The sequence below is a fragment of the Microtus ochrogaster genome, unplaced genomic scaffold, assembly GCF_000317375.1.
Source record: "Microtus ochrogaster isolate Prairie Vole_2 unplaced genomic scaffold, MicOch1.0 UNK1, whole genome shotgun sequence".
Taxonomy (NCBI): Eukaryota; Metazoa; Chordata; class Mammalia; order Rodentia; family Cricetidae; genus Microtus; species Microtus ochrogaster.
The window spans coordinates 36,277,960-36,299,640 of record NW_004949099.1 but is presented as its reverse complement, the minus strand read 5'-3'; the positions used below and the strand labels follow the sequence as shown (position 1 = coordinate 36,299,640).

The 21,681-nt window shown below is 47.9% G+C and overlaps 1 protein-coding gene across 1 annotated transcript in view; it reads left to right on the top strand.

The window, feature by feature from the left end:
- Positions 1 to 21,681, top strand: part of A2ml1 (alpha-2-macroglobulin like 1) — a 43,069-nt gene that overhangs the window by 2,629 nt on the left and 18,759 nt on the right. Inside the window, exons 5-21 of the mRNA XM_026788248.1 lie at positions 2,885 to 2,905; positions 3,769 to 3,928; positions 4,174 to 4,258; positions 5,026 to 5,152; positions 5,922 to 6,036; positions 6,538 to 6,647; positions 8,031 to 8,198; positions 9,875 to 10,102; positions 14,871 to 14,931; positions 15,131 to 15,276; positions 16,192 to 16,341; positions 16,909 to 17,103; positions 17,960 to 18,056; positions 18,359 to 18,479; positions 18,800 to 19,028; positions 19,542 to 19,668; positions 21,230 to 21,351. Coding sequence (XP_026644049.1) covers positions 2,885 to 2,905; positions 3,769 to 3,928; positions 4,174 to 4,258; positions 5,026 to 5,152; positions 5,922 to 6,036; positions 6,538 to 6,647; positions 8,031 to 8,198; positions 9,875 to 10,102; positions 14,871 to 14,931; positions 15,131 to 15,276; positions 16,192 to 16,341; positions 16,909 to 17,103; positions 17,960 to 18,056; positions 18,359 to 18,479; positions 18,800 to 19,028; positions 19,542 to 19,668; positions 21,230 to 21,351 — 2,262 coding nt within the window. The remainder of the gene's footprint in view (positions 1 to 2,884; positions 2,906 to 3,768; positions 3,929 to 4,173; positions 4,259 to 5,025; positions 5,153 to 5,921; positions 6,037 to 6,537; positions 6,648 to 8,030; positions 8,199 to 9,874; positions 10,103 to 14,870; positions 14,932 to 15,130; positions 15,277 to 16,191; positions 16,342 to 16,908; positions 17,104 to 17,959; positions 18,057 to 18,358; positions 18,480 to 18,799; positions 19,029 to 19,541; positions 19,669 to 21,229; positions 21,352 to 21,681) is intronic.

The following is a 21,681-nucleotide window of genomic DNA, read 5'->3' as shown; positions in this document are numbered from 1 at the left end:
GAGAGAGAGAGAGAGAGAGAGATACTTAGTAAAAGGAAAAAATAAAAATATTCCACTATCGTTATAAAAATTAAGAAGCAATGCCAGGTGTGTTAGTTCATGCCTTTAATCTCAGCACTCAGGAGAGAGGCAGGTGGATATCTGAGTTCAAGTCCAGCCTGATCTACATACTGAGTTCTAGGACAGCCAGGGCCACACAGAGAAACCCTGTCCCGAAAAACCAAAAGACAAAACAAAACAAGACAGTAAAAAACAAATTAAAAAACCCAAATAAGCAAAAATTAAGAGGCAAGATAATAAATAAGGCAGTCTATAGAGTAGTCGGTTTTCTTCTGGCAACATTGGCAGCGGAAAGTTGAACGCTGGTTACACTTGGCAAATATACGTCAATATTCCTCCAGCTCAATCCTTAACATGGGGCCTTTCCCTAAAATCTTCATTTTTCGTGTTGTGGGATATGGAACCCAGGGTCTGCCCAATGTTAGGCATGCATTCCCCAAGGAGTCACACCCTGGTCATAAGTTTTTGTATTGGGGTTCATCTTGTTTGGGGCACGCTGTGGTGGTTTTGTTTTATTTATTTATCTATTTATTATTTATTTATTTTAACAAGATTTGGTCCTTACCCCTTGGATTTTCCACTGCAGTCTTTCCCGTGTGTTCAAGTGGAACTTAAAAACAGGAAGGGCATCTTTCTGTTTTCTGTTTCCATGGCTTCAGAAATTCCTTTCCCCGTGTGCTTTTACAGGTTGGCAGCCATAACTACCTTCTTTTCCAACAGTCTCCTAGTTTCTCTTTTCTACCACCAGAAACCCTTCTATAGCCAAGTTTGTTCTATTACTGGGTACTGATTTCAAAACTGCAGGCACAGTCTCAGCCAGTGCTTACACTCTACTGCCCCCTGGAGGTTGATCTCATTAGCTACCCCTGTTACCTTTTCCTCTGCCCAGATTGTGAAAAGGTTGTAGGGTTTGTTAGCAGGCTGCATCTCCTCTAAAATGACATTCCCCCTCCTATTCCATTTACACAGATCCTTCTGGCTTGAGAAGCGACATTAACAAAAGGGATTTTACCAGGAAGCCATGGGACAGAATGACAAGTTTAAGGAACATAGTGATTTTACACTCAGAAGAGAGAGAGGAAAGAGGAGTATCAGAAGTTTAAGGCCAGCCTCATCTACATAGTGAGCTGAGGGTCAGCCTGAGCTACCCGAGATGCCATCTCGCTCCTGCACCATCAAATAAATAGATAACACAATATTTTATACCAAGATCACTAAATTATAGCCGAAATGGGCCGGCAAGATGGCTCAGTGAGTAAGGGTGCTTGCAGCCAAGACCGATGACCTGAGTTCTTCAGTCCTTGGGGCACACATGGTAGAAAAAGAAAACCAACTTCTGGAAGCTGTCCTTTGACCTACACACACACACAGACAGACACACACACACTCACACACACACAGATACACACACAGATACACACACAGATACACACACACAGACACACAGACACACACTTACACACACACTCACACACACACTCACACACAAAATAAATATAATAAACTATAGTCCAGGTAAACCAATGATTGCTCCACTCAGTTCCCCCCAGAAACCTCTGGCTGATTGGCCTCCTCCCTAACTCTTGTGCCCCGTGTTAAAAAGTACTTTGTAACTTCATAGTGTTCCTCCTCCAGGAGCAGTAAGAGTCTCCATAGCAATAAGAGTGATATTTGTCTCCTGGTTGTCTAAAAAGCTCCAGGTCTGTGTCACTTTGATCTTAGTTTTGGCTCTTAACATCGATTTTAAATTGCATTTTTTATGTGCGCACACGTGAGGGCCATGACACCCAGGTAGCAGTCAGAAGACAGCCTGCAGAGGTCTACCTTGTGTGTTCTGGGGATTGAACTCAGGTCCTACACTTGGCAGCAAATGCTTTTACCCACTGAGCCATCTTGCTGCCCCCCTCACGCCTCCCGGCTCTTGAAGAGAACTCTTCTTCCTCATGTCATCTACACGTGTGTTTAGGGAGGGTTAGCACCGCATGCTTCTCACCCAAGATCAGTGGTGTGCACTGTCTTGATTTCACACCGCTTTTAGAGTTAGATGTAAGCTGGCTTCTTTTGAATGACCACACACCTTCTCTGAGCCCCTAACTACGAATGTGCGATGTTAGCCTTCACTTATCAGCCACCGTTAGAGGAAACTGTACAAGATTTTTCAGTGGGCCACTTTTAAATTTTTTCTAAAAATAAATTTGTTTTTGTTTGTGTGTGTGTGTGTGTGTGTGTGTGTGTGTGTGTTTCAAGGTTTCTCTGTAGCTTTGGAGCCTGTCCTGGAACTCACTCTGTAGAGCAGGCTGGCCTTGAACTCAGAGATCCACCAGTCTCTGCCACCGACTGCTGGGATTAAAGGCATGCGCCACCACCCGCCTGGCTTTTAAAAATAATTTTACCACAGGTGAAAGTGAGGTCGCTCCTGCCCACAGGCTTTCAGGTGTCAAAAGAAGGTGCCAGGAAGCATTTGCTCCCTAGAAGAGGTTTAAAGCATGGGAGGCCTGGGCATTAGCCTTTCCCTTCAGGGACTGGAGCTGTCGTTCTTCAAACCCTTTAAGACCGGCAATCCACTGAGGAGACCTCTCTCTCTGTACTGGATGAGTCTCGGGGTTACTCTTCTCAGGGCACAAAGTAGCCAAGCAGAAGAGGGGGTGCCGGCCAGAGGGGATGGAGGAGTCCTCTAGGCGGGTGCTTTCAGGGAATGAACCCATGCTGCATGCTAACCTGTGCTCTCTGGCTTCGAGGGGATGGAGGAGTCCTCTAGGCGGGTGCTTTCAGGGAATGAACCCATGCTGCACGCTAACCTGTGCTCTCTGGTTTCTCTTTCCAGTACTCCATGGTGGAGCTGCAGGTAAGCACCAGTATCTCTTCTCCTGGGAGCTGGGAAGCAAGTTCAAGGCAGAAGACTATTCCGGCCTTGGCCCAGAGTTTCCAGGCTCTGCTCCATCACCAGGATCTATAGGTCCACCCACGCTCTTTCCTTTGTCGTTTCTCCACCGACCTGTGCACTGAGACTGGAGCTCTGTCGAGAAGGACGCCGCTGTGGCTGCTCTCTGTGCGATGTCATGCAGAACCACACAGCTGTTTGTCCCTGTTCGTCTCAGGCCATAGCGCCTTTCGGAGAGAAAGTCTCAGTATTTGAGTTGAATGATAACTCAGATACCATTTAGAAATGTCCCAAAGTACAAGACCACTGTGGTTTTTGTTTTTTTTTTTTTTGAGAAAATTACCCATGTTTTAGGCAGCTTCCAATCAATTTCCTCAGCCTTGTATCTTAAGAAAACTAAACATGAGCAAACACTTCTGCTGGGTAGGACTTTAAAGTCTATTTTATGAAGCCAGTGGCAATGTCTACAAGAACTCAGAGAGAAAAGGGTTTCTCTTGAATGAGGCTGGATTTACAACAAAGTCATAAATGACACAGGGGAATATATATATATATACCTTTTTATAAGTAATCGTATTGTTTTGGGTCCCCTGGGACGAAAGTTAAAGATGGCTATGAGCCACCACGTAAGTGCTGGGAATTGAACCCAGGTCCTCTGGGAGAGCAACCAGTGACCTCAACTGCTGATCCAGCGCTCCAAATTCTGCCTCTTTCTCTTGGAGGAAGCCTGACCAGCAATGGGTAGAATTCATTCCCTGATTTGGCCATGCAGAGCTGGACACCAAGCAGCCAGCCTCCTTATGCGGTTTCTTTTTGTTTGGACACAGGACCCAAATAACAACAGGATTGCACAGTGGCTGGAGGTGGCCCCGCAGCAAGGCATTGCAGATTTATCCTTTCAACTGGCACCAGAGGCAACGCTGGGCACCTATACAGTGGCAGTGGCTGAGGGCAAGACCTTCGGCACGTTCAGTGTGGAGGAATACGGTAGGTCAGGGAACGCACAAGGGCAGGCATGGGGCAAGGCTTGATTCAAAACCAGTAAAGTAACGTCAAGGGGAAGGGATTGCTTGTTCCTGCTTTTAATCAGTGCTGAGTCTAACTACAGGAACTTTTTTTAAAAAATAGCACTCCACTAACTAACTAGTTAGTTGAACTGTCACTATTTCCCTACTCCTTTATTACCTAGTAGTTACACCAGGACCTCGTGTGTTTCTTTCTGCTCTCCCCAGTGTTGCCCAGGTTCAAGGTAGAAGTGTTGGAACCAAAGCAGTTATCAACCGTGGAGGAATCCTTCTTTGTAAAAGTCTGTGGCAGGTAAGTTGGGATGCTTTGGCGCTGGTGGAGACACGGGGCCTGAGGAAGCATGAGAGGTTGGTGATTTGATGCGGCTTGGAGTCGTGAGTCATGCAGGAAGTTTTATAACCACCCATGTGCTCTCACGTTCCGTTATTAATTGAGTCAAGATTATGGGTTTAATTTCCTCTGTGCAGCGAATCCAACACTGATTCCCCAGGGCAATGAAAGAAAGGCACGCTGGGTCTGGTAGAGCAGCATGTCTTCCCAATTGCTGGGAACGGGAGGCAGAGAATTGAAAGTTCAAAGTCTGCCAGGGCTGCAGAGAAATTTCAAGGCAGCCCCAGCCAGGCTCTTAGTGAGACTTTGTCTTATAAAAAGGAACACGGAGAAGAGCTGGGGGCTCAGGGCTTGCAGAGCATTTGGCAAAGCGCTGGGTTGAATCCTCAGTATCACAGAAGAAAGAAAGAAAGAAAGAAAGAAAGAAAGAAAGAAAGAAAGAAAGAAAGAAAGAAAGAAAGAAGAAAGAAAGAGGGAGGGCAGGAGAAAGGAGGCAGAGAGAGATCTCTGTGTCCACGTGGTGGTGTTTGAGTATAATGGGAACACTCAGGCTCTGAGAAAAGAAGCCAAGGAAAGAGCTGGAACATCACATGATGGTCGGAGCACCTGAGACGGAGTGTGGGAAGGAGGGGAGTGTGTGTGTGTGTGTGTGTGTGTGTGCGTGTGTGTATCTCAGAGAGTTTCATAACTGTCTCCTTGTGGGTTTTTGCTTGTTTGTTTAAAACCAGATACACATATGGAAAGCCTATTCAAGGGACAGTGCAGGTCTCGATGTGTCAGAAGGCACACACTTACTGGTACCGAGAAGCCGACCAGGAGCAGCTTCCTGACAGATGCAGAAACCTCTCGGGACAGGTGAGCAATTGGAATTCAAAGAGGAACCTTTTTCATGGTGTATTTCATAGCATCAGTGAACCCCAGTGTGGGAACGCAATGAGAAGCTCAGACTGAAAGCTCTGGTGGGGTGTAGGTGTGTGTGGTATGTGTGTGGGGTGTGTGTGTGTGTGTGTGTGTGTGTGTGTATGTGTGGTTGTGTGTGTGTGCGGTGGTGGTAGGGAGATATGTATGTGGTGTGTGCGTATGTGGTGGTGGGTGTGTGTATTTGGTGGGGTGTGTGTGCTGGTGTGTGTGTATGTGTAGGGGAGTGTATGTATGTGGTGGTGTGTGTGTGTGGTGTGAGTGTGTATATGGTGGTGAAGTGTGTGTGGTGTATATGTGGGGTGTATGTGTATGTGGGGGGGTGTAATGTGGTGTGTGTGTGCGTATGTGGGGTCACCCAGACCCATTTAAACACTAGCTCTCCTCAGTGGAATGCAGCTTCTCAGTTTGCACTGGAGCCAGGACATTAACCTCAACCCCAAAAGATTCCTGTTTCCAGTTCCCTTCCGCTTCTTGTATCTCAGAGTTTCAAGGATGCTGTCTTGTGCCTGTGTATGCTGTATATTCTCTGTGTAGCCTTGGCTGTTCTGGAACTCGCTTTGTAGACCAGGCTGGCTTTGCGCACAATGATGTATTCTCATGTCGCAGCAGGGTTTTCTCTCTTGAAGAAACTGAGGCATGGAGATTAGCAGCTATGCGCTTCTATGACACATCGTTAGACTGTTTCTTTCTGATTGCCCCACAGGCTGACAAAGCCGGATGCTTCTCCGCCTCTGTGGACATGTCCACCTTCAACCTCACCGGATATATGTACAGCCACAGCATTAATATTGTGGCTTCGGTGGTGGAGGAAGGAACAGGTAAGAGGGTGCTGCCTGACTCGTAAAGAAACCAGAGGGAGGCGGTGAGACAGCCCAGAGATGGAGGAGCCTGCCGCTATTCTGATGTCCCAAGTTCAATCCCTGAGGCTCACACAGTGGAAAGAAAGAGTTGACTCCTGTAAGCCATGGTGCACATACAACATCACACAAACACACACAAAATAAGTAAGTAAATAAATAAAATGTGAGCATCCCGTAAATAAAATGCAACAAGAAGAAGGAAAGAAGAAGGAGAAGGAGGAAAAGAAGGTAGAAGGGGGCGCCCAATCCTAGTCCTGAGTCCAGGGAAGTCCCAGACACTCCTGCCATCTGTTAGTTACCTCCCCCAAAGCTTGGGGAGATAGAGTCGATTTGCTTTGACATTTGGTCAGAAAAATAGCTTCGTATTTCCCATGACACCATCCTCTCTGGAATTTTATGTTCAACATGAAGATGAGAATCCCAGGACTCAGGACATGGCTTATCTGTTTCCTTCTGCAGGACTGGAGGCCAATACCACCCAGGATGTCTTCATTTCCTCAAAGATGGGATCCATGACCTTCGAAGACACTAACAATTTCTATTACCCCAGTTTCCCCTTCAGTGGAAAGGTATGCTAATTTGTCTTTTCACAGACCCAGACAAGCCAGCCAACCAACCAACCAACCAACCAACCAACCAACCAACCAACCAACCAACATCAAAGACTCATCAAACTGAACTAGTCATTCCCACCCCTTCCTGCCACCTTAGATGCTTTATGTCCCTTTACGTATTTAATCCTTACAATACTCCTACAAGGTAGACACTGTCATTTGGCCCCACTTTACAAATAACAGAACTGAGACAAGAGAGAGTGACTAGTGACTTTCCATAGGTCTCTCATATGACCAATCTGTCCGCAATGAGCATCTTAACTCCTTTTCTGGTGTCTTCAACATCAGAGTGAAATTCTAGGCCATTCATAAGACCAGAGATGGAGCCGTCATCCTCCTGTCTTCCTCTTTCTAAAAGTTTATTATCATTATTGTTAATTTATTTTGGTGATCTTTCTGCATGTGTATCTATGCATCACCTGTGGAAGACCCAAGAGTGTGTTGGATTCCCTGGAAATGGGCTCTTCTATGGTTGTGAGCTGCCATGTGGGTGCTGGGAACTGAAGCTGGGTCCTCTGCAAAAGCAGCCAGTGCTCTTAACTGCTGAGTCATCTCCTAAGGCCCAGGTCTTTGAATTTAAGAGCTGCAGTACTCCATGGAAATCATTTAGCCTGGGCTCCTGTATCTGGACAAGATTAACACCAGCCTGGTCTACAGAGCAAGTTTCAAGACAAACCCTGTCTCAAAAAAACCAAAACCAAACAACCAAACAACAACAACAAAACAGAAAAGAAATAAAAGGAAGAAAAAACCCTCACATCTGAGGCCAGCTGATCTAGATAGCGAGCCTATTCTATCTATAGATATAAATAAATAAACCAACATTTAAATAGAATCCAAACAATGCACAGAGCCTCAGAAGGGGTCTGTGCCGGTGAAAGGCTACACAGCCAACCAAGTTCTACACCAGGCTAACACAGGCTGCTACTCCTGTGTTTCTAGGCCTGGGTGCACAGCACAGCTGTCAGAGGCACAGCTGTCAGAGGCACAGCTGTCAGAGTATTCGCCTGCCATGCACAAACCCAGCTGTGGCCTGAGCCCCAGAACCCCATTATCCAGGTGTGGCAGTGAATGGCTGTCACGTCAGCACTGGGGAAGTAGAGGCAGGAGGGACAGAAGCTCAATGTTATTCTTAGCTACACAATGAATTCAAGGCCAATTAGGGATGCCTAAGACCTCCTCTCAAAAACCAAACCGACAACTTCAGGGGGGGTTCTCAATGCTTGAGATGTATCCCTCTTTTCCTAGGCTTTTTCCTGAAAAGTGCTCTTAGAGTTTCCGCTCCAGGAGGTCTCCTCCAAACTTAACTTTAAAACCTCAGTAACTTTCACTCCTCAGATAAGAGTTAGAGGCCATGATGACTCCCTCCTCAAGAATCATCCGGTATTCCTGATGGTTTACGGAAGACATGGAACCACCACGCAGAGCCTAACTACTGACAACGAGGGTCTTGCTCCCTTCACGCTGGACACAGCCACCTGGAATGGGACAGACATTTCTCTGGAGGTGAGCCCTGGGGAGCACCATCCCAGATGAGAGAGGGACTCCCCTCCTGAGGAAAGGCTCGAGACTTCTCTTTGCAGTTCTCCCTTGGCATGTAGCATCCACACTGTCATTCACTGGTCCCACAAAAGGTTTCTCTTAGACTCTTTCGATTTTTAGTATTAATCAGATGACAACCCTCATACCCGAATCGCTACACCGCTTATAGTCTGTCCTCCTTTCTGATCGAGGCTGGACCTGAAACCCAAGTAGGAAGGGAAGTGGTTCTGAGTGAAGTCTTCTTCCTCCCTTTCCCTCTTACTAGTAAAAATGGCTCTCTGGGGTCAGTTTTCAACCATCATGACTAAACACCTAAAATAACCAACTTGAAAAGAGAAAACCTTTAATGTGGTTCATGGTTCAATGGTTTTTAGTCCATGATCACGTTGGCCCTGTGGCTCTGGGTCTGTGGTGGCACAGTGTGTCATGGCAGGAGCAGAGGGTAGGGGACAAGTATTCAACTCATGATGGCCAGAAAGTGGGGGGTGAGGAGGGTGGGGTACCAGGGTCTAATATCCTTTTAAGGGTGCCCCCTCATAGGGTTCTATTTCCTAAAGGTTATTCCACTTTTCAGTAGTGCCACAGGCTGGAAACCAAGCCCATGACACAAGGCTTTGGGGGGACATTCATGATGCAAGTGGGTTTCAGACCATGTGGAGGGAAGGCTGGTTATATTCGTGATTAGCTGGATGGCTGAGCAGTGAGTGCCACAAAGCAGTCACACATCGCGGCTAAAGACTGGAAGGCACCCACCACCCATCCATCCCTGTGGCAGATGATCCTGGGGGACTTTTGTGTATGTCCATGGGCCCGCAGGCTGCAAGCTGGCGTTCCGCCTCTCATTTCCCAGCCTGCTAGTCCATGTGTATGCTCACAGCCGGGAGGAAGCACAAGGTCCAAAACTGACCCACCAGGACTTTTCCAAGTCGCTGGTTGGCATATGCTGACATCCTGTTGCTGTCAGTGAGTTATGTGGCGGACCCATAGGAGGACACTATATGATTACCTGATGAAAAATATTGGTACAGATCTACGACAAACTGGAGCCATTGTGGGAGTCATTCGGCAGCACTGACTAAGCAAGCTCATACAATTTGTCTTGTAGCTAATTTAACTGGATATTTATTCCAGGCTTCAGTCAGTCGTTGCTTTCAGAAATAACTATTTTTCAACCTCCTCGTCCTCTATACCTAGTTTTCTTTATCTCTGAAATATAAACTTGGTCATGCTTATCTACCCAGCTGGCACAAGTCTTAAGAAGGTATATTGCCCCAAAACTCTAATCAGCCTTCCTGCCCTTGTCTTCTACATCACAATCTTCCTGCACACACCTTTTGTAGATGGCCATCTGTCCTTGGCCGGGCCTCTAGGAAAATGCCCACTTGTCATTTGTAAAAATTCTCAGGAAGTGAAAATTGGAAAGAAAGAGCTCTGCAATTAGGAATACACATCTTCTCCTCTTCCTCTTCCTCCTCTTCCTCCTCTTCCTCCTCTTCCCTCCTCTTCCTTCTCTTCTCTTCTCTTCTCTTCTCTTCTCTTCTCTTCTCTTCTCTTCTCTTCTCTTCTCTTCTCTTCTCTTCTTCTTTCCTCCCCTCCCCTCCCCTTCCTTCCTCTCCTCTCCTCTTTTCTTCTCCTTTCAGGGCAAGTTCCAACTGGAGGATGCGGTATATAATCCAGAGGTAGTTCCTCGTTACTACCAAAATGCCTATCTGCACCTGCAACCGTTCTACAACACCACCCGCAGCTTCCTGGGCATCCGGCGGCCAAGTGGCCTGGTGAGGTGTGGCCAAACCCAGGAGGTGCTAGTGGACTATTCCATCGATCCAGAGGATGCTAGACCAAACCAAGAAGTCATCGTCTCCTACTACGTGAGTTGGGAGACGGGGGCTTGTGAAAGGCTATTGAGACGGAGTCAGCCAGAGAGGAGAGCCAGATGCCTTGATGGAGAAATGATGTAGGACATGTGTATAATTGCTGAAGTGGAGAGATGTGTTTCAAAAGTTAAGACTTCCGAAGCTGGGGATGGTGGTGTATACCTAGAATCCCAGCGCTCAGGAGTTAGAGACAGGAGATCAGAAGTTTAAGGCCAGCCTGGGCTACACAAAATCCTATCTCAACAACCAACCAACAAAACCCAGGTAGGCATGTGGTCTCCATGCCTGGAGTCTCAGCACTAAGGCGACGGAGGCAGAAGGATTGCTTCCAACTTCAAGGCTAGCTTGAGCTCCACAGCAAGACCCAGTCTCGAAAAGGCAAAAGAATAAAAGGTTTTTACAGTCGTCTTTCAACTGGTCTTTTAAGCAGCACACAGGTAATCCTTTAAACACTCCTCAGCTACAAGTTCTGAACTTCAGCAATCAGTGAAGCCTGGATGCAGTAATGTGTCCAGATCTGCACACCATCATCATCTTTTATGCCCCAGCAATGTTTAAGCATACATGGGTAGTCCGTTTACGGCGGTTCTCCAATTGTTCCTAGCCTGAGCAGTCCTAGATGCTTGTGTTATTGTCATACCCAAGGTTCCACAGTCTTCCTTTATGCTGTCTACCCAGCGTTTTTCAGGCCTTCCTCTTCGCCTTATCCCGTGCCCTCTCCAAGCAGTGCTGTGTTCGGGGATCTGCCACCATTCATTCTCATAACATGACTGAAGTATCTCAAGCACCATTGCTGTATCCTGTAGTTATACTTCCTTCTGTAGATGGAGATGTTTCTTAAAGTCATCATTGTGCAGCCTGTCCCTTTGTGTAATGCTTAGGATCATCCTGAGACATGCCATCTCAAACACATTCAGCCGCTGTTCTGAGGAGCGTTTCATTGTCCAGGTTTCAGAGTTGTAAAGAAGGCAACTCAGGACAAGTGTCTCATATTCTTGTAATTTTGTTGCTGTCGTTATGTCTCTTGCTGACCAAACCTTTCCTAGTGGCTGGAATGCAGCCCTCGCTTTCCCTATTCGCCTCTTGACATCTGAAATAGTTCCCGCCTTTTAACATAGGTCTCCTCCCAGATAGACAAAGTTGGCTCTTTGTTTGAGGTTCTGGTTCTTTATTGCAAAGGTAAAATCCTGTGTGCCCTTCCTATGTGTTGTATCTCAGGCTTCTCAATGCTTGCTTTCCTACCAAGGTTTTCACTGACTTCCACCATTCTATTTTCCATGGTCTCTACAGCTCATTTGGACTGTCAACAGGTAGTGCTATACTGTAGGCGGAACGCAAGCTATTGATTCACACACCACCTATCTGCACTCTTATCTCCTCCTCCCGGGCTGTTGCTCTTACTAATTCCAGGAATATAGAAGAGCAGCGGTGAGAGGACGCATCCCTGCAACACCCCTAGGATTGTCTTAGATTGACCGCTTAGTTCTCCACAGACTTTGACTGACGCAAAGGTATCTTTAGAGGCATTTTCTAGTATTATCATTTTCTCTGGGTACCTGGAGAACCTCATGGTTTCCCAAAAATCCTTTCCTCCAAATGCTATCGAATACCTGAAGTTGATGTAACAGACATATGCTTTTTCCAGATTCTTCGTATTTTTCTGCCAGTTGCCTCAAAGTGAAGATCTGATCAATTGTGCTCCTGTTAGCTCTGAATCTGCACTGGGCCTCTGCTAGGATTTCCTCTGTTCTGACCTTGATCCTTTGCAGGATAATGGAGAAGGAGATCTTGCTGCTACGTAACAACAGACTAATGCCTTTGGAATCTGAACAGTTCAGTTTGTCCTTCTTCTTGTGTATGGGAATTGTGGCCGAGTGCTTCCATTCCGTGGGAATCCCTTCGTGTTCCCAGATCTCTCTGAAGAGTCTGAGAAGCACCTTGGCCCCTGAGCCTATGGTATCTCCAGCTCCTCCACTGTGATGTCATCCTTGCCTGGGGTCTTCTTACATTTTTCTGTCTTGATAGCTTTCTCTATCTCACTCCTGTCTGTATTTAATATTTCCTCATTGCCTCTGGCATTTGAGTGGCTGCTGAAGTGTTTCTCGTTGTCATCTATGTTGATAGCATTAGGGACATTGTATAAGGTGTCCAAAGTATTGTCTCCATCTTTGCTTTACTTCTCCTGGTTCTGTTAATAAATAATCTTGCTCATCTTTCATCACCTGAATCTGCAGAACATATCTGGCAGTTATCCATCTGATAGCTTCGTAGATAAGATGTGTTTTATCATGGAGTCTAGCCTCTTGGACCTCTTTGCATACACCGGTACATACACTCTCTATCCGTCACTCTCCTTTTGACCTTTTGGCACAGATAGTTGCGGTGTTTTGCTGCCTGCAGACTGCCTCTTCATTTGCTCTTTAGCTTCCTTCTTTTTTCTGCCAGGTTGATCACCTCTGCAGTAAGCCATTCTACTGGTGTTGGCCTTTTTGCATAACCAATCGTCTCCTTTGAAGCCTCCTGTATGGCTTTTGATTTTCTGTCATTCGTTCTTTATATTTGTAAAAAGTTGTTAACGAGTTTCCTCCTCTGCTTTTCAGCCGTTCTCCTGTACTCTCTCCGTACAGTTGGGCTCATCAGTTGTTTATGATCGATCTTCCGGTTCGTCTTGCCTGGCATGCCTTTCCTAAATTTCAGATAAATGTTGGCCATAACAAGTTGGTGATCTGACCCTAAGTCAGCACTAGGAAATGATCAGCTATTTTGGATGCTAGATAAGCACTTCCTGCTGACCAGAATGTAGTCAATTTGGCTGTGTGTGCATTTGTCAGGGAATTCCCATGTCCAGCATCTTGATGGTTTGGCCTGCTTGAATTTTGTGTTGGATACGTACAAATCATTTGTATAGCAGAGATCAAGCAGCCATTCCCCCCTATTGTTCCTTTGTCCGAATCCATATGTTCCCACGACAATATAGTCCATTCTTTCTCTGGATCCCACTCCTGCATTGAAGTCACCCATAGCGATTAGTATGCCATTCTTATGCGCCCTGCTGACCTCATTCTGTAGATCTGTGTAGAAACTGGTGGTGCCGTCCTCTTCTGCTTCTGTTGGTGTGTAAACCTGTACTGGCAACTGTATTGCACCATCTTGAAATAAAGCCAGGGATGGGGGGTTAATGTCAAAGAGTTTTTAAAAAAGGAACCCATTGTGACTATGTAGGAAAAACCAAATGAGAAAATGTTGCTGGTTGGGGTTGGAGCAAGGTAGCTGAGTGGGAGCCGAGGGAAAGAATGTGGGACTCAGAAATGATTTCATTCTGTAGTTCATTGCTCAATTTTTAGTTAGAGTTTTTTGTTACTGCTCGTGATTGAACCCAGCAAGGACTCTACCGTTGAGTTGTACCCCTAGTCCTTCACTGCCATGCACATACATAATACAGTGTGTGTGTGAGTGTGTGTGTGTGTGTGTGTACGTGTGCGTGCGTGCATGTGTGGTGAGCACATAGAAACCAGAGAGCACCCTGTGGAACTGGTTCTCTCTTTCCTACCTTTCTATGAGTTTTTGGGGCTCAAACACAGGTTTCTTGACTCACTGAGCTATGTATCCTGTTAGGACTGGATTACATCCTTTCTTTCTTTTCTTTATTTGTTTTTCAAGACACGGTTTCTCTGTGTATCCCTGGATGTCCTGGAACTTGCTCTGTAGACCAAGCTGGCTCTGCTTCCCAAGTGCTGGGTTTAAAGGCATGCCCATTACTGCCTGGCTTCTGGACTATAGTCAAAGCAATGTTATAAACTGAAAATTGACCCTGACAGCAGCCTCAGTGGGGAAGCAAAATCCCAAACTGGTAGGGAGAAAGCAGCGTGTAGAGATAAGCATGTTACTGATTGTTCATGGCGACAAAAGGAACTAGGCTCAGATAAACCTCAGGAGGCATGACCTAGACTGAATCTCTCTGTTCCCCCATGCTCAGTTTCTGGGATTTTGCCTCCTCTGGATCACACGGATGATGTCTGTCATTTCACCGTCTCTGGCAACCTATAAACACCCATCCTGGCCTGGCAACGTGGGGAGGGGTGTGAACAAAATAAGTCACAGTGAGAATACAGACAGCGTTCTCAGGACAGGGGTGGGAGGCGAGGCTGGGGGACTGGGTCCGAGGAAGGCATTCTCAGAGCCAGTTGATGGCCGAGAACTGGCAGTGAGCACTGGGGAAAGGTGGGGGTTCTGTTGCAAGTGAGAACACACAGGAAATGCTGGGGAGGCAGCATTTCATTCCCCTCCGGTGAGCCAGATCAGCTCAGACAGTGGAAGATCCACTGAATTGAACTGTAATAAAGAACGGTCATTAGCTGACTTTATACAACAAGGATTATAAAACAATAAGATCTGGAGATCCTAGAGAAGTCCTGGACTTCTGCTGTGAGGGATCCTTTTCTTTCTTTTCTTTTCTTTTATTTTCTTTATGCTGTCTGTCCTTTGTTTCTCGCCACCCTCATTGGCTCCCAGCCAAGCCTCTACTTGGAGCTGAGCCATCAGGCCCTGTGGGCAGGCGGCACCCTGCCTCTGATAAGCCGATAGCTGCTAGGTGAGGCACTGTGCAGGCTCTGGAAGTGTGCAAGGAGCTGGAGTTCATGGTGGGGGACAGGTATGCTCCCCAGGTAGGACCCAGAGCAAAGACACTGACTACCGGACATTTATTTATTTATTTATTTATTTATTTATTTATTTATTTATTTATCTATTCCCTCTTTGATAGGTAACAGGGAAAGGGAGTTTGCAGATGGCGGGGCAGAAACACCTGAAGGTTAAAGAGAAAGGTGAGTGAGGGCACATGCTTCTGGGAGGGAGATGTGGGACAGTCCTGGAGAAGAGCTCCCGTGTGCAAAGGCAGCTGGAGGAGAGACTAACAAGAAAGGAGGGACAGCGTGGACCCTGAAGCGTCCCCAGACACTGCAGAAGAGCGTGGATGGGTGGCTGGCTGTGCAGCCTTGCTCCTCTGCCCCTCTTCCTCTTCAGGACCAAAAGGCTCCTTCTCCCTCTCGCTGACCTTCACCTCCAGAATGGCCCCTTCCCCTTCTCTCGTCATCTACACGATATTCCCCAGCGGAGGTGTCATAGCCGACAAAATTCAGTTCTCCATGGAGACGTGCTTCGACAATCAGGTGAGGCGGCCATGAGGACAGTCATGAAATTGAGCTGGGTGAAGAGAAAGCTCCCTTCTCATGTCTGATAGAGTGGGAGACCAATCGGGTTCAGCGCAATCTGAAGAGACTATGGAAGAGGTTGTAACACTGTGTTTGTGTTGTTAGTGGTTTAGGTCTATACTGAAATCAGTCTCTCCCTACACTGGTCCCCCAGTTTCCTTGCCTCCTCCTGCTTCCCCTCCTCCTCTTCTTCTCGCCTCCTGAAGTCACCCGGGGTGGGTAAGATGAGTTCAGGGACAGGAACAGTCTAAACTATAGTCAGGCCGCCCCAGTAGCCGTGTTCTGCACCTCTGGTCCATACAATCTCTCCCTTCCTTTCCCCTTCTCCCTCCCTTTCTCCTCCTTCCCTTCTCTTCTCTTTATTTTTTGAGACAAGGATCTTGTTATGTAGCCCAGGCTGGCCTCCCTCCTGCCTCTGTCTCCCAAGAAGTGCTGGGATTAGAAAAGCCCATGTCACCACAGCTGGCCATATATCCTCCTGCCCCCAATTTTTTCTCTAAACTTTATCAGTTTCTCCACTTTTCCCATCTCTGTTCTAACATTCTAGTGTCAAAGAAATATATGTTATAAATAATCTAACAGTGGGGCTGAAGAGATGGCTCAGCCGTAAAGAGCACTGGCTGTTCTTCCAGAGGACCCAGGTTCAATTCCCAGCACCCACATGGCAGCTCACAACTGTCTGTAATTCCAGTTCCAGGGGATCTGACACCTTCACACCAAAGCACATAAAATAAATTATAAAAAAATTAAAAAGTGATCTAACAGTGATGGAATAGGTTAGATCTCAGGCAGAGGCCTGCTGTCTGATTATCCGGGTCCTATTGTTTCCCCCACTGTCCGGGCTGATCCACCGCATACGTTTCTCTTCCCCAGGTCTCCATTGGCTTCTCGCCTTCCCAGCAGCTCCCGGGAACAAAGGTGGAGTTGCGGCTGCAGGCAGCGCCTGGGTCCCTGTGTGCCGTCCGGGCTGTGGATGAGAGTGTTCTACTCCTCAGGCCAGAGAGAGAGCTGACCAACAGCTCTGTGAGTGGGTGGTCTGGGGACTGGGCTGAGGTGGTCTGGGGCAAAGGAGATGGTGGAGAGAATGGTTTAGCCGCATTCGAACACAGCAGTGGGCAGGGGTCCTGGGGAAGTAACACCCCAAGGAAAGGTGCTAGAAAAGCTGCCATTTGAAAGTAGAGCCCTGTGTGGTGGCACACACCTGTAAAGGCAGCACTAGAAAGGGTGAGGCTGCCAGTTCATAGCCAGCCTGGGCTATATAGTGAGGCCAGGAAGGAAGGAAGGAAGGAAGGAAGGAAGGAAGGAAGGAAGGAAGGAAGGACAGGAGGAAGGAGGAAGGAGGAAGGAGGGAAGGACAGGAGGAAGCAAGAAAAAATAAAGGTATTTGAAGGACATAGTAATATGGAAGCTAAGAAGGAAGAAGGGTGAATCAGAAGGCATGAGGCCCCGGGAAAGTGCCATGGAGGTTACAGCAGAAAGAGTAGAAGAATCTGTACAAAGTGAAGCGAGACAGCATGAGCCGTGGGGCAGAACGGGCGTGGCTCCCACCTGCTGTACTGACTTGGTCTTGTTCTCCCCACCGCATTGCAGGTCTATGGGATGTTTCCATCCTGGTACAATTTTTACCCCTACCAAGTAGCTGAATATGACGAGTGCCCGGCACACAGCCCATGGGACTTTCCTCGACCCCTCTCCGATCCCGCACCCAGAGAGGGACTTAGGAGTCATTCAATCATCTGGAGACCCTGGCTCTCTGAAGGCGTGGACCTGTTCAGCTTCTTTCAGGTAGATGCCCTGACACTTTCGCTCTTAGGAAAACCATGGTTGTGGGATCAGGGGACAGGAACGTCACGTCTAAGAAAGCAGAGCGGCTCGCGTGGGCACTGGGGGGAAGGAATGTGGGAGAAGCTCTGAGTGTGAGATAGTCTCTCTAGGCTCTTCTGCCTGGAAAACTTGTCTGGCGAAAGAACCACTGTGTGAGGCTGTTCTAGAACTCTCTCCATGGCCCTCACAGGTGACACTTGAGAAGGGACAGTGGGGGAGGTAACCCAGAGGTCTGTATTGTCACATAAAACAGTTGATAGGTGTTTTAAGAGCAGGGCTTGGGACGCTGTGTGAGCCAAGTCCAACCAGGAGATGTCCGAGATCATGTCTCCACGACTTCTTCTGTGTGTTCTTCCTAATGCTTGCCTTTCCGTAACACTGGTATTTTTGTAGGACTGATGAATCTGGTATGGTCTCGGCCCTCAGAAGTCAAATACTGAGGACACAGTGACATTTGGGAGAAGCATAAACATCTTTATTTTTAATGAATTTAAGATTGAGCTAGTTAGGTCCTTTTAGTCACATTGAAGTCTCACAAATTGTTATCTTCCTTTCTTTGTGGTTTGGGGGATGGGACTCAAGGCCTCGAATGCCACTCATGTTTTCTGTCACTGAGCTGCACACCCAGACCACAAGTGACCTAATGAGTCTGGTCTCCATGGCTGAACGCTGGGTGATAACCGTTAGTCTCACCATTAACAACAAAAACATATTTAGATTTGAACCTTTGAGGATTGATCTCCTTGACTGTAGGTCGGGTGGTAGGGTAACGACACCTTCACAACCGTCATTTGTTGGTCTCTTTGGTGCTTGTCAGGACATGGGTTTGAAAATTCTATCAAATGCCAAAATCAAGAAGCCAGTGGACTGCAGCCGCCACCATCCACTCTACAGCTCCACTACCATGGATGAAGGTAAGCTGCTGGCCTAGGGCTCGGAACTCTGAAAACCTCTTCTGTCACCTCAGATTGGTCCTGGGTCATAGATGCAGGATGGTTTCAGAGAGTCTTTCCAGGAAGAATCCTTGAAGCCTGGGTCCCTTATCTGTCCGGTCTCTGGTCTCAGCTCTCGGTACATACTTCCCCAGTGACCTTTCTAGCTCTCTTCTCCTTGGCGGTCTCTTGTTTTGTATGAGTTCTCTAGTTTGATTATGAATTTCTTACTAGCAGTCTCATGAGTCTTTCCTTTTCCAAATTTGTCTTCTAAACCTTGTCAGCAGGTGGCAGTGTTGCCCGGGAGGCTGGGTTCGCATCGCCTTCGCCTTCACAGCAAACAGAGGGTTCTCCGGTTCGCCAGTACTTCCCAGAGACCTGGCTGTGGGAACTATTTCCGGTCGGGTAAGGGATGCTAGAAAACTCAGAATCGTCATTTCAAAAATCCCAGTGTCAGGAACTCCTCCCCCAGGGAACAGACTCATATCTCACACCCACGTCGTGCAGACAGCATGCTCGCCCCAAATGCACACTGATGCTTAGACTACGTGCCGGTTTTGGCAAGCCACAAGCCACAGAACCACCCCTTCTCCCTCCCGTATATGCACACCTCCCTCACCTGGGGGACTCACACCCAGTGCAGGCGGCTCTCTTTTTCCATTTGCAGATCAGTTCTCTCTAATTCGCTCAGCTCTCGCGCCTCACTCGGGTTCTTGTGTTCCCAGTAACTCAGGAAACAAGGTGGTCCAGGTCACAGTTCCTGATACCATCACCGAGTGGAAGGCTATGACATTCTGCACCTCCCAGTCCAGAGGCTTTGGCCTCTCCCCTACTGTTGGGCTGACCACTTTCCAGCCGTTCTTTGTTGACCTGATGCTGCCTTACTCAGTCGTTCGTGGGGAATCCTTCCGTCTTACGGCCACGGTCTTCAACTATCTCAAGGACTGCATCAGGGTGAGAGCGGGGCTGCCGGAAGCAGTACAGCCCTGTAGGCCCACCATGATTGGAAGCATGCCAGACTTCCCTGGGCGATGCCTTGTGGGTGTCACAAGCCCTGAGTCCCTAAGTCACTACCCCTTTCCCTCCCACCCCCCTTCTTTCCTTCCTTCATACTGTGGGTGGAACACATGGCTTCAAACACCCTGGCCAAATGTCTGACCACTAAGCTACATGCCAGAACTCGTTGGTTTGTTTATTTATATGTTTATTCTTTGACAATTCCATACATGACTTTATTTTGGCCACTCCCACCTCCCACTATCCTCTCTTACCCTATCCCCACCTCCCAGCCTGCTTTTATTTTGAAATAGAGGCTCTCAAAGTTGCTTCCCTTGGCCTTGAACTCACTCTGTAGCCTAACCGGGGCTGTGGATTTGAGCTTCCTGCCTCAGCCTTCCAAGGCGTTAGGGTTTCCAGGCCTGCACTCTCGAGCTCCACTCTCGTGCCTTTTCTTTCTTAATCATGCAGATTCAGACTCACCTGGCCCCATCAGACGAGTACCAGGTGGATTCCAGGGCAGCCGGTCAGGCCTCCAGCTGCCTGTGTGCCGACGAAGCCAAGACCTTCCACTGGGACATCACGGCTGTCAGGCTGGGTAAGAGAGGATTAACTGGCTGGGGAGCCATCAGGACCCGAGCCCTCTGTGTTTCCCTGCCGCGTTGGCTTGTTTCTGCTTTCCTCCTGTTCTTTGCCTCCACCCGTTCCCTTCTGAGGCTGTGTGATAAGTCAACAAGCAAAGGCGGCTCCACGAGACGAGCAAACAGATGAGCCCAATCAAGACTATTCCCCGTGTGAAAGGAGAGCTTTTGGTACTGGCAACAGGACAAGGACCTATTGTGGGACAAACACTGTTCCGACTACTTTAATATACACACCCATTTTTAGAAAATAATTATGTTTATGTGTATGTGCCAGAGTACACCATGTGCTGTGTGCATATAGGAGCCTGGGGAGGTCAGACGAAGACATCACATCCCTGGAACTGGTGTTATACATGGTTGTGAGTCACCATGTGGGTGACTGAACCTGGGTCCTCTACGATAGCAGCTGGAGATTTTAACCACTGAGCCATCCTTCCAGCCCCTGTACTAACTCATTCAATCTTCATACCAACCCACTGGCTGTCTCTCATGGAGTAAATCCCCACAATCAAAAGATGGTCTTTTGACTTAATGGTTATAAACTTTTGGAAAATTTAGTGGGTTGGAAGAACAAGTGTTTACTTGTTTATACTTGTTTATACACTGTCACATATATTCGGGCCTGGCTTCAAATTTACTATGTAGCTGAGGATGGTCTTGAACTCCGGATCCACGCCTCGAGCTCCCGAGTGCCAGGGTTATAGGCATACGTGACCACACCTGGTTTACGTGGCACTAAGGTGTGTCGTGAAGCAGTCAAGCTTCAAACCACGGCTGTGGGCTCACCTGAAGACTTGAGAGAAAACCCGCTTACTTCAGAGGCCCCGTTTCTGGCAGGTTCATGGACAGAATGCCACGTTCTTAGCTTCAGCCGTGAGCTGCAGCCTCCATTCCACATCTGACAGGGGTCTTCTCTGGGCTGCTTCACCGCAAAGCCTCTGTTCTCTGGAGCCCTGGGCTGGCAAGTCTGCGCACCAGAGAAAACCTGCGGCCTTTGTGTGACAATCAGAAGGGCTAACCCATTACTTCTGCTCTATCTCATCACTAAAAATAAGTCACTTGGGGTCCTGCCTCAATGGCAGAGTGATGGCCTAGTTTATGTCACAAAGCCCCCAGTTCCACCCTCAGCACCAAAACCACACACACACACACACACACACACACACACACACACACAAACCCAACCAATCAAACAAACAACAAAAAGCCACCCTACCTTACTCAAAGGAATCACTCAATCCAGCCCACACCCAAAGGAAGTAACCATCAAACTGCAGGACTCCCACACCTTTAGAAGTCTCCTTCCACACTGCCTCCCCATCCCTGGTATCACCTGGGAATACCTGAGAAGTGCAGAATCCAGGCTGCACCCCAGGCCTCAGAGCTAGAGCTTGCCCCTTGACAAGGTCCCAAGTGATGGTTGGGCCACACCAGTTTGAGAGTCTCAAGGGGAAGAGGCCTCGCTGGCCCCTCTGGTTGTTATGCTGACACTGCCCTTCCTTTACCTCCCCTCAGGTCATGTCAACTTCACCATCAGTACAGAGATCGTAGACAGCAATGAACTCTGTGGGGGCCGGAAGGCAGTTGTCCCTAACAGAGGCCGGAGCGACACTCTCATCAAGCCAGTCCTTGTCAAGGTAAGCATCTTTCAGGATGGCTATCAGAGGCGGAGGCAGCAACCATCTAGGATGCCCAGTGCCCCACCCTGCCAGTCAGATTCACAGCCCTCACACTTTCCCTCCAGTCTGGAAGTTTCTGTGTTCTCTTCCGTTGGCCCTTCCATCTCAGCTATTTGCCTGACATACGTGGCCTATGGAAGCGCTCAGTGTGATGCCAGGCTCAATGCAAATACTCAGATGAGCATTAGCTTCCCTGATTAGAATTTGTGATCTCATCAGATGCTTTTCTAACCCACGACAAACCCCATTGTTAGCCTTGCTTCTAAAAAACTTTCCTTAGGGTTCCTC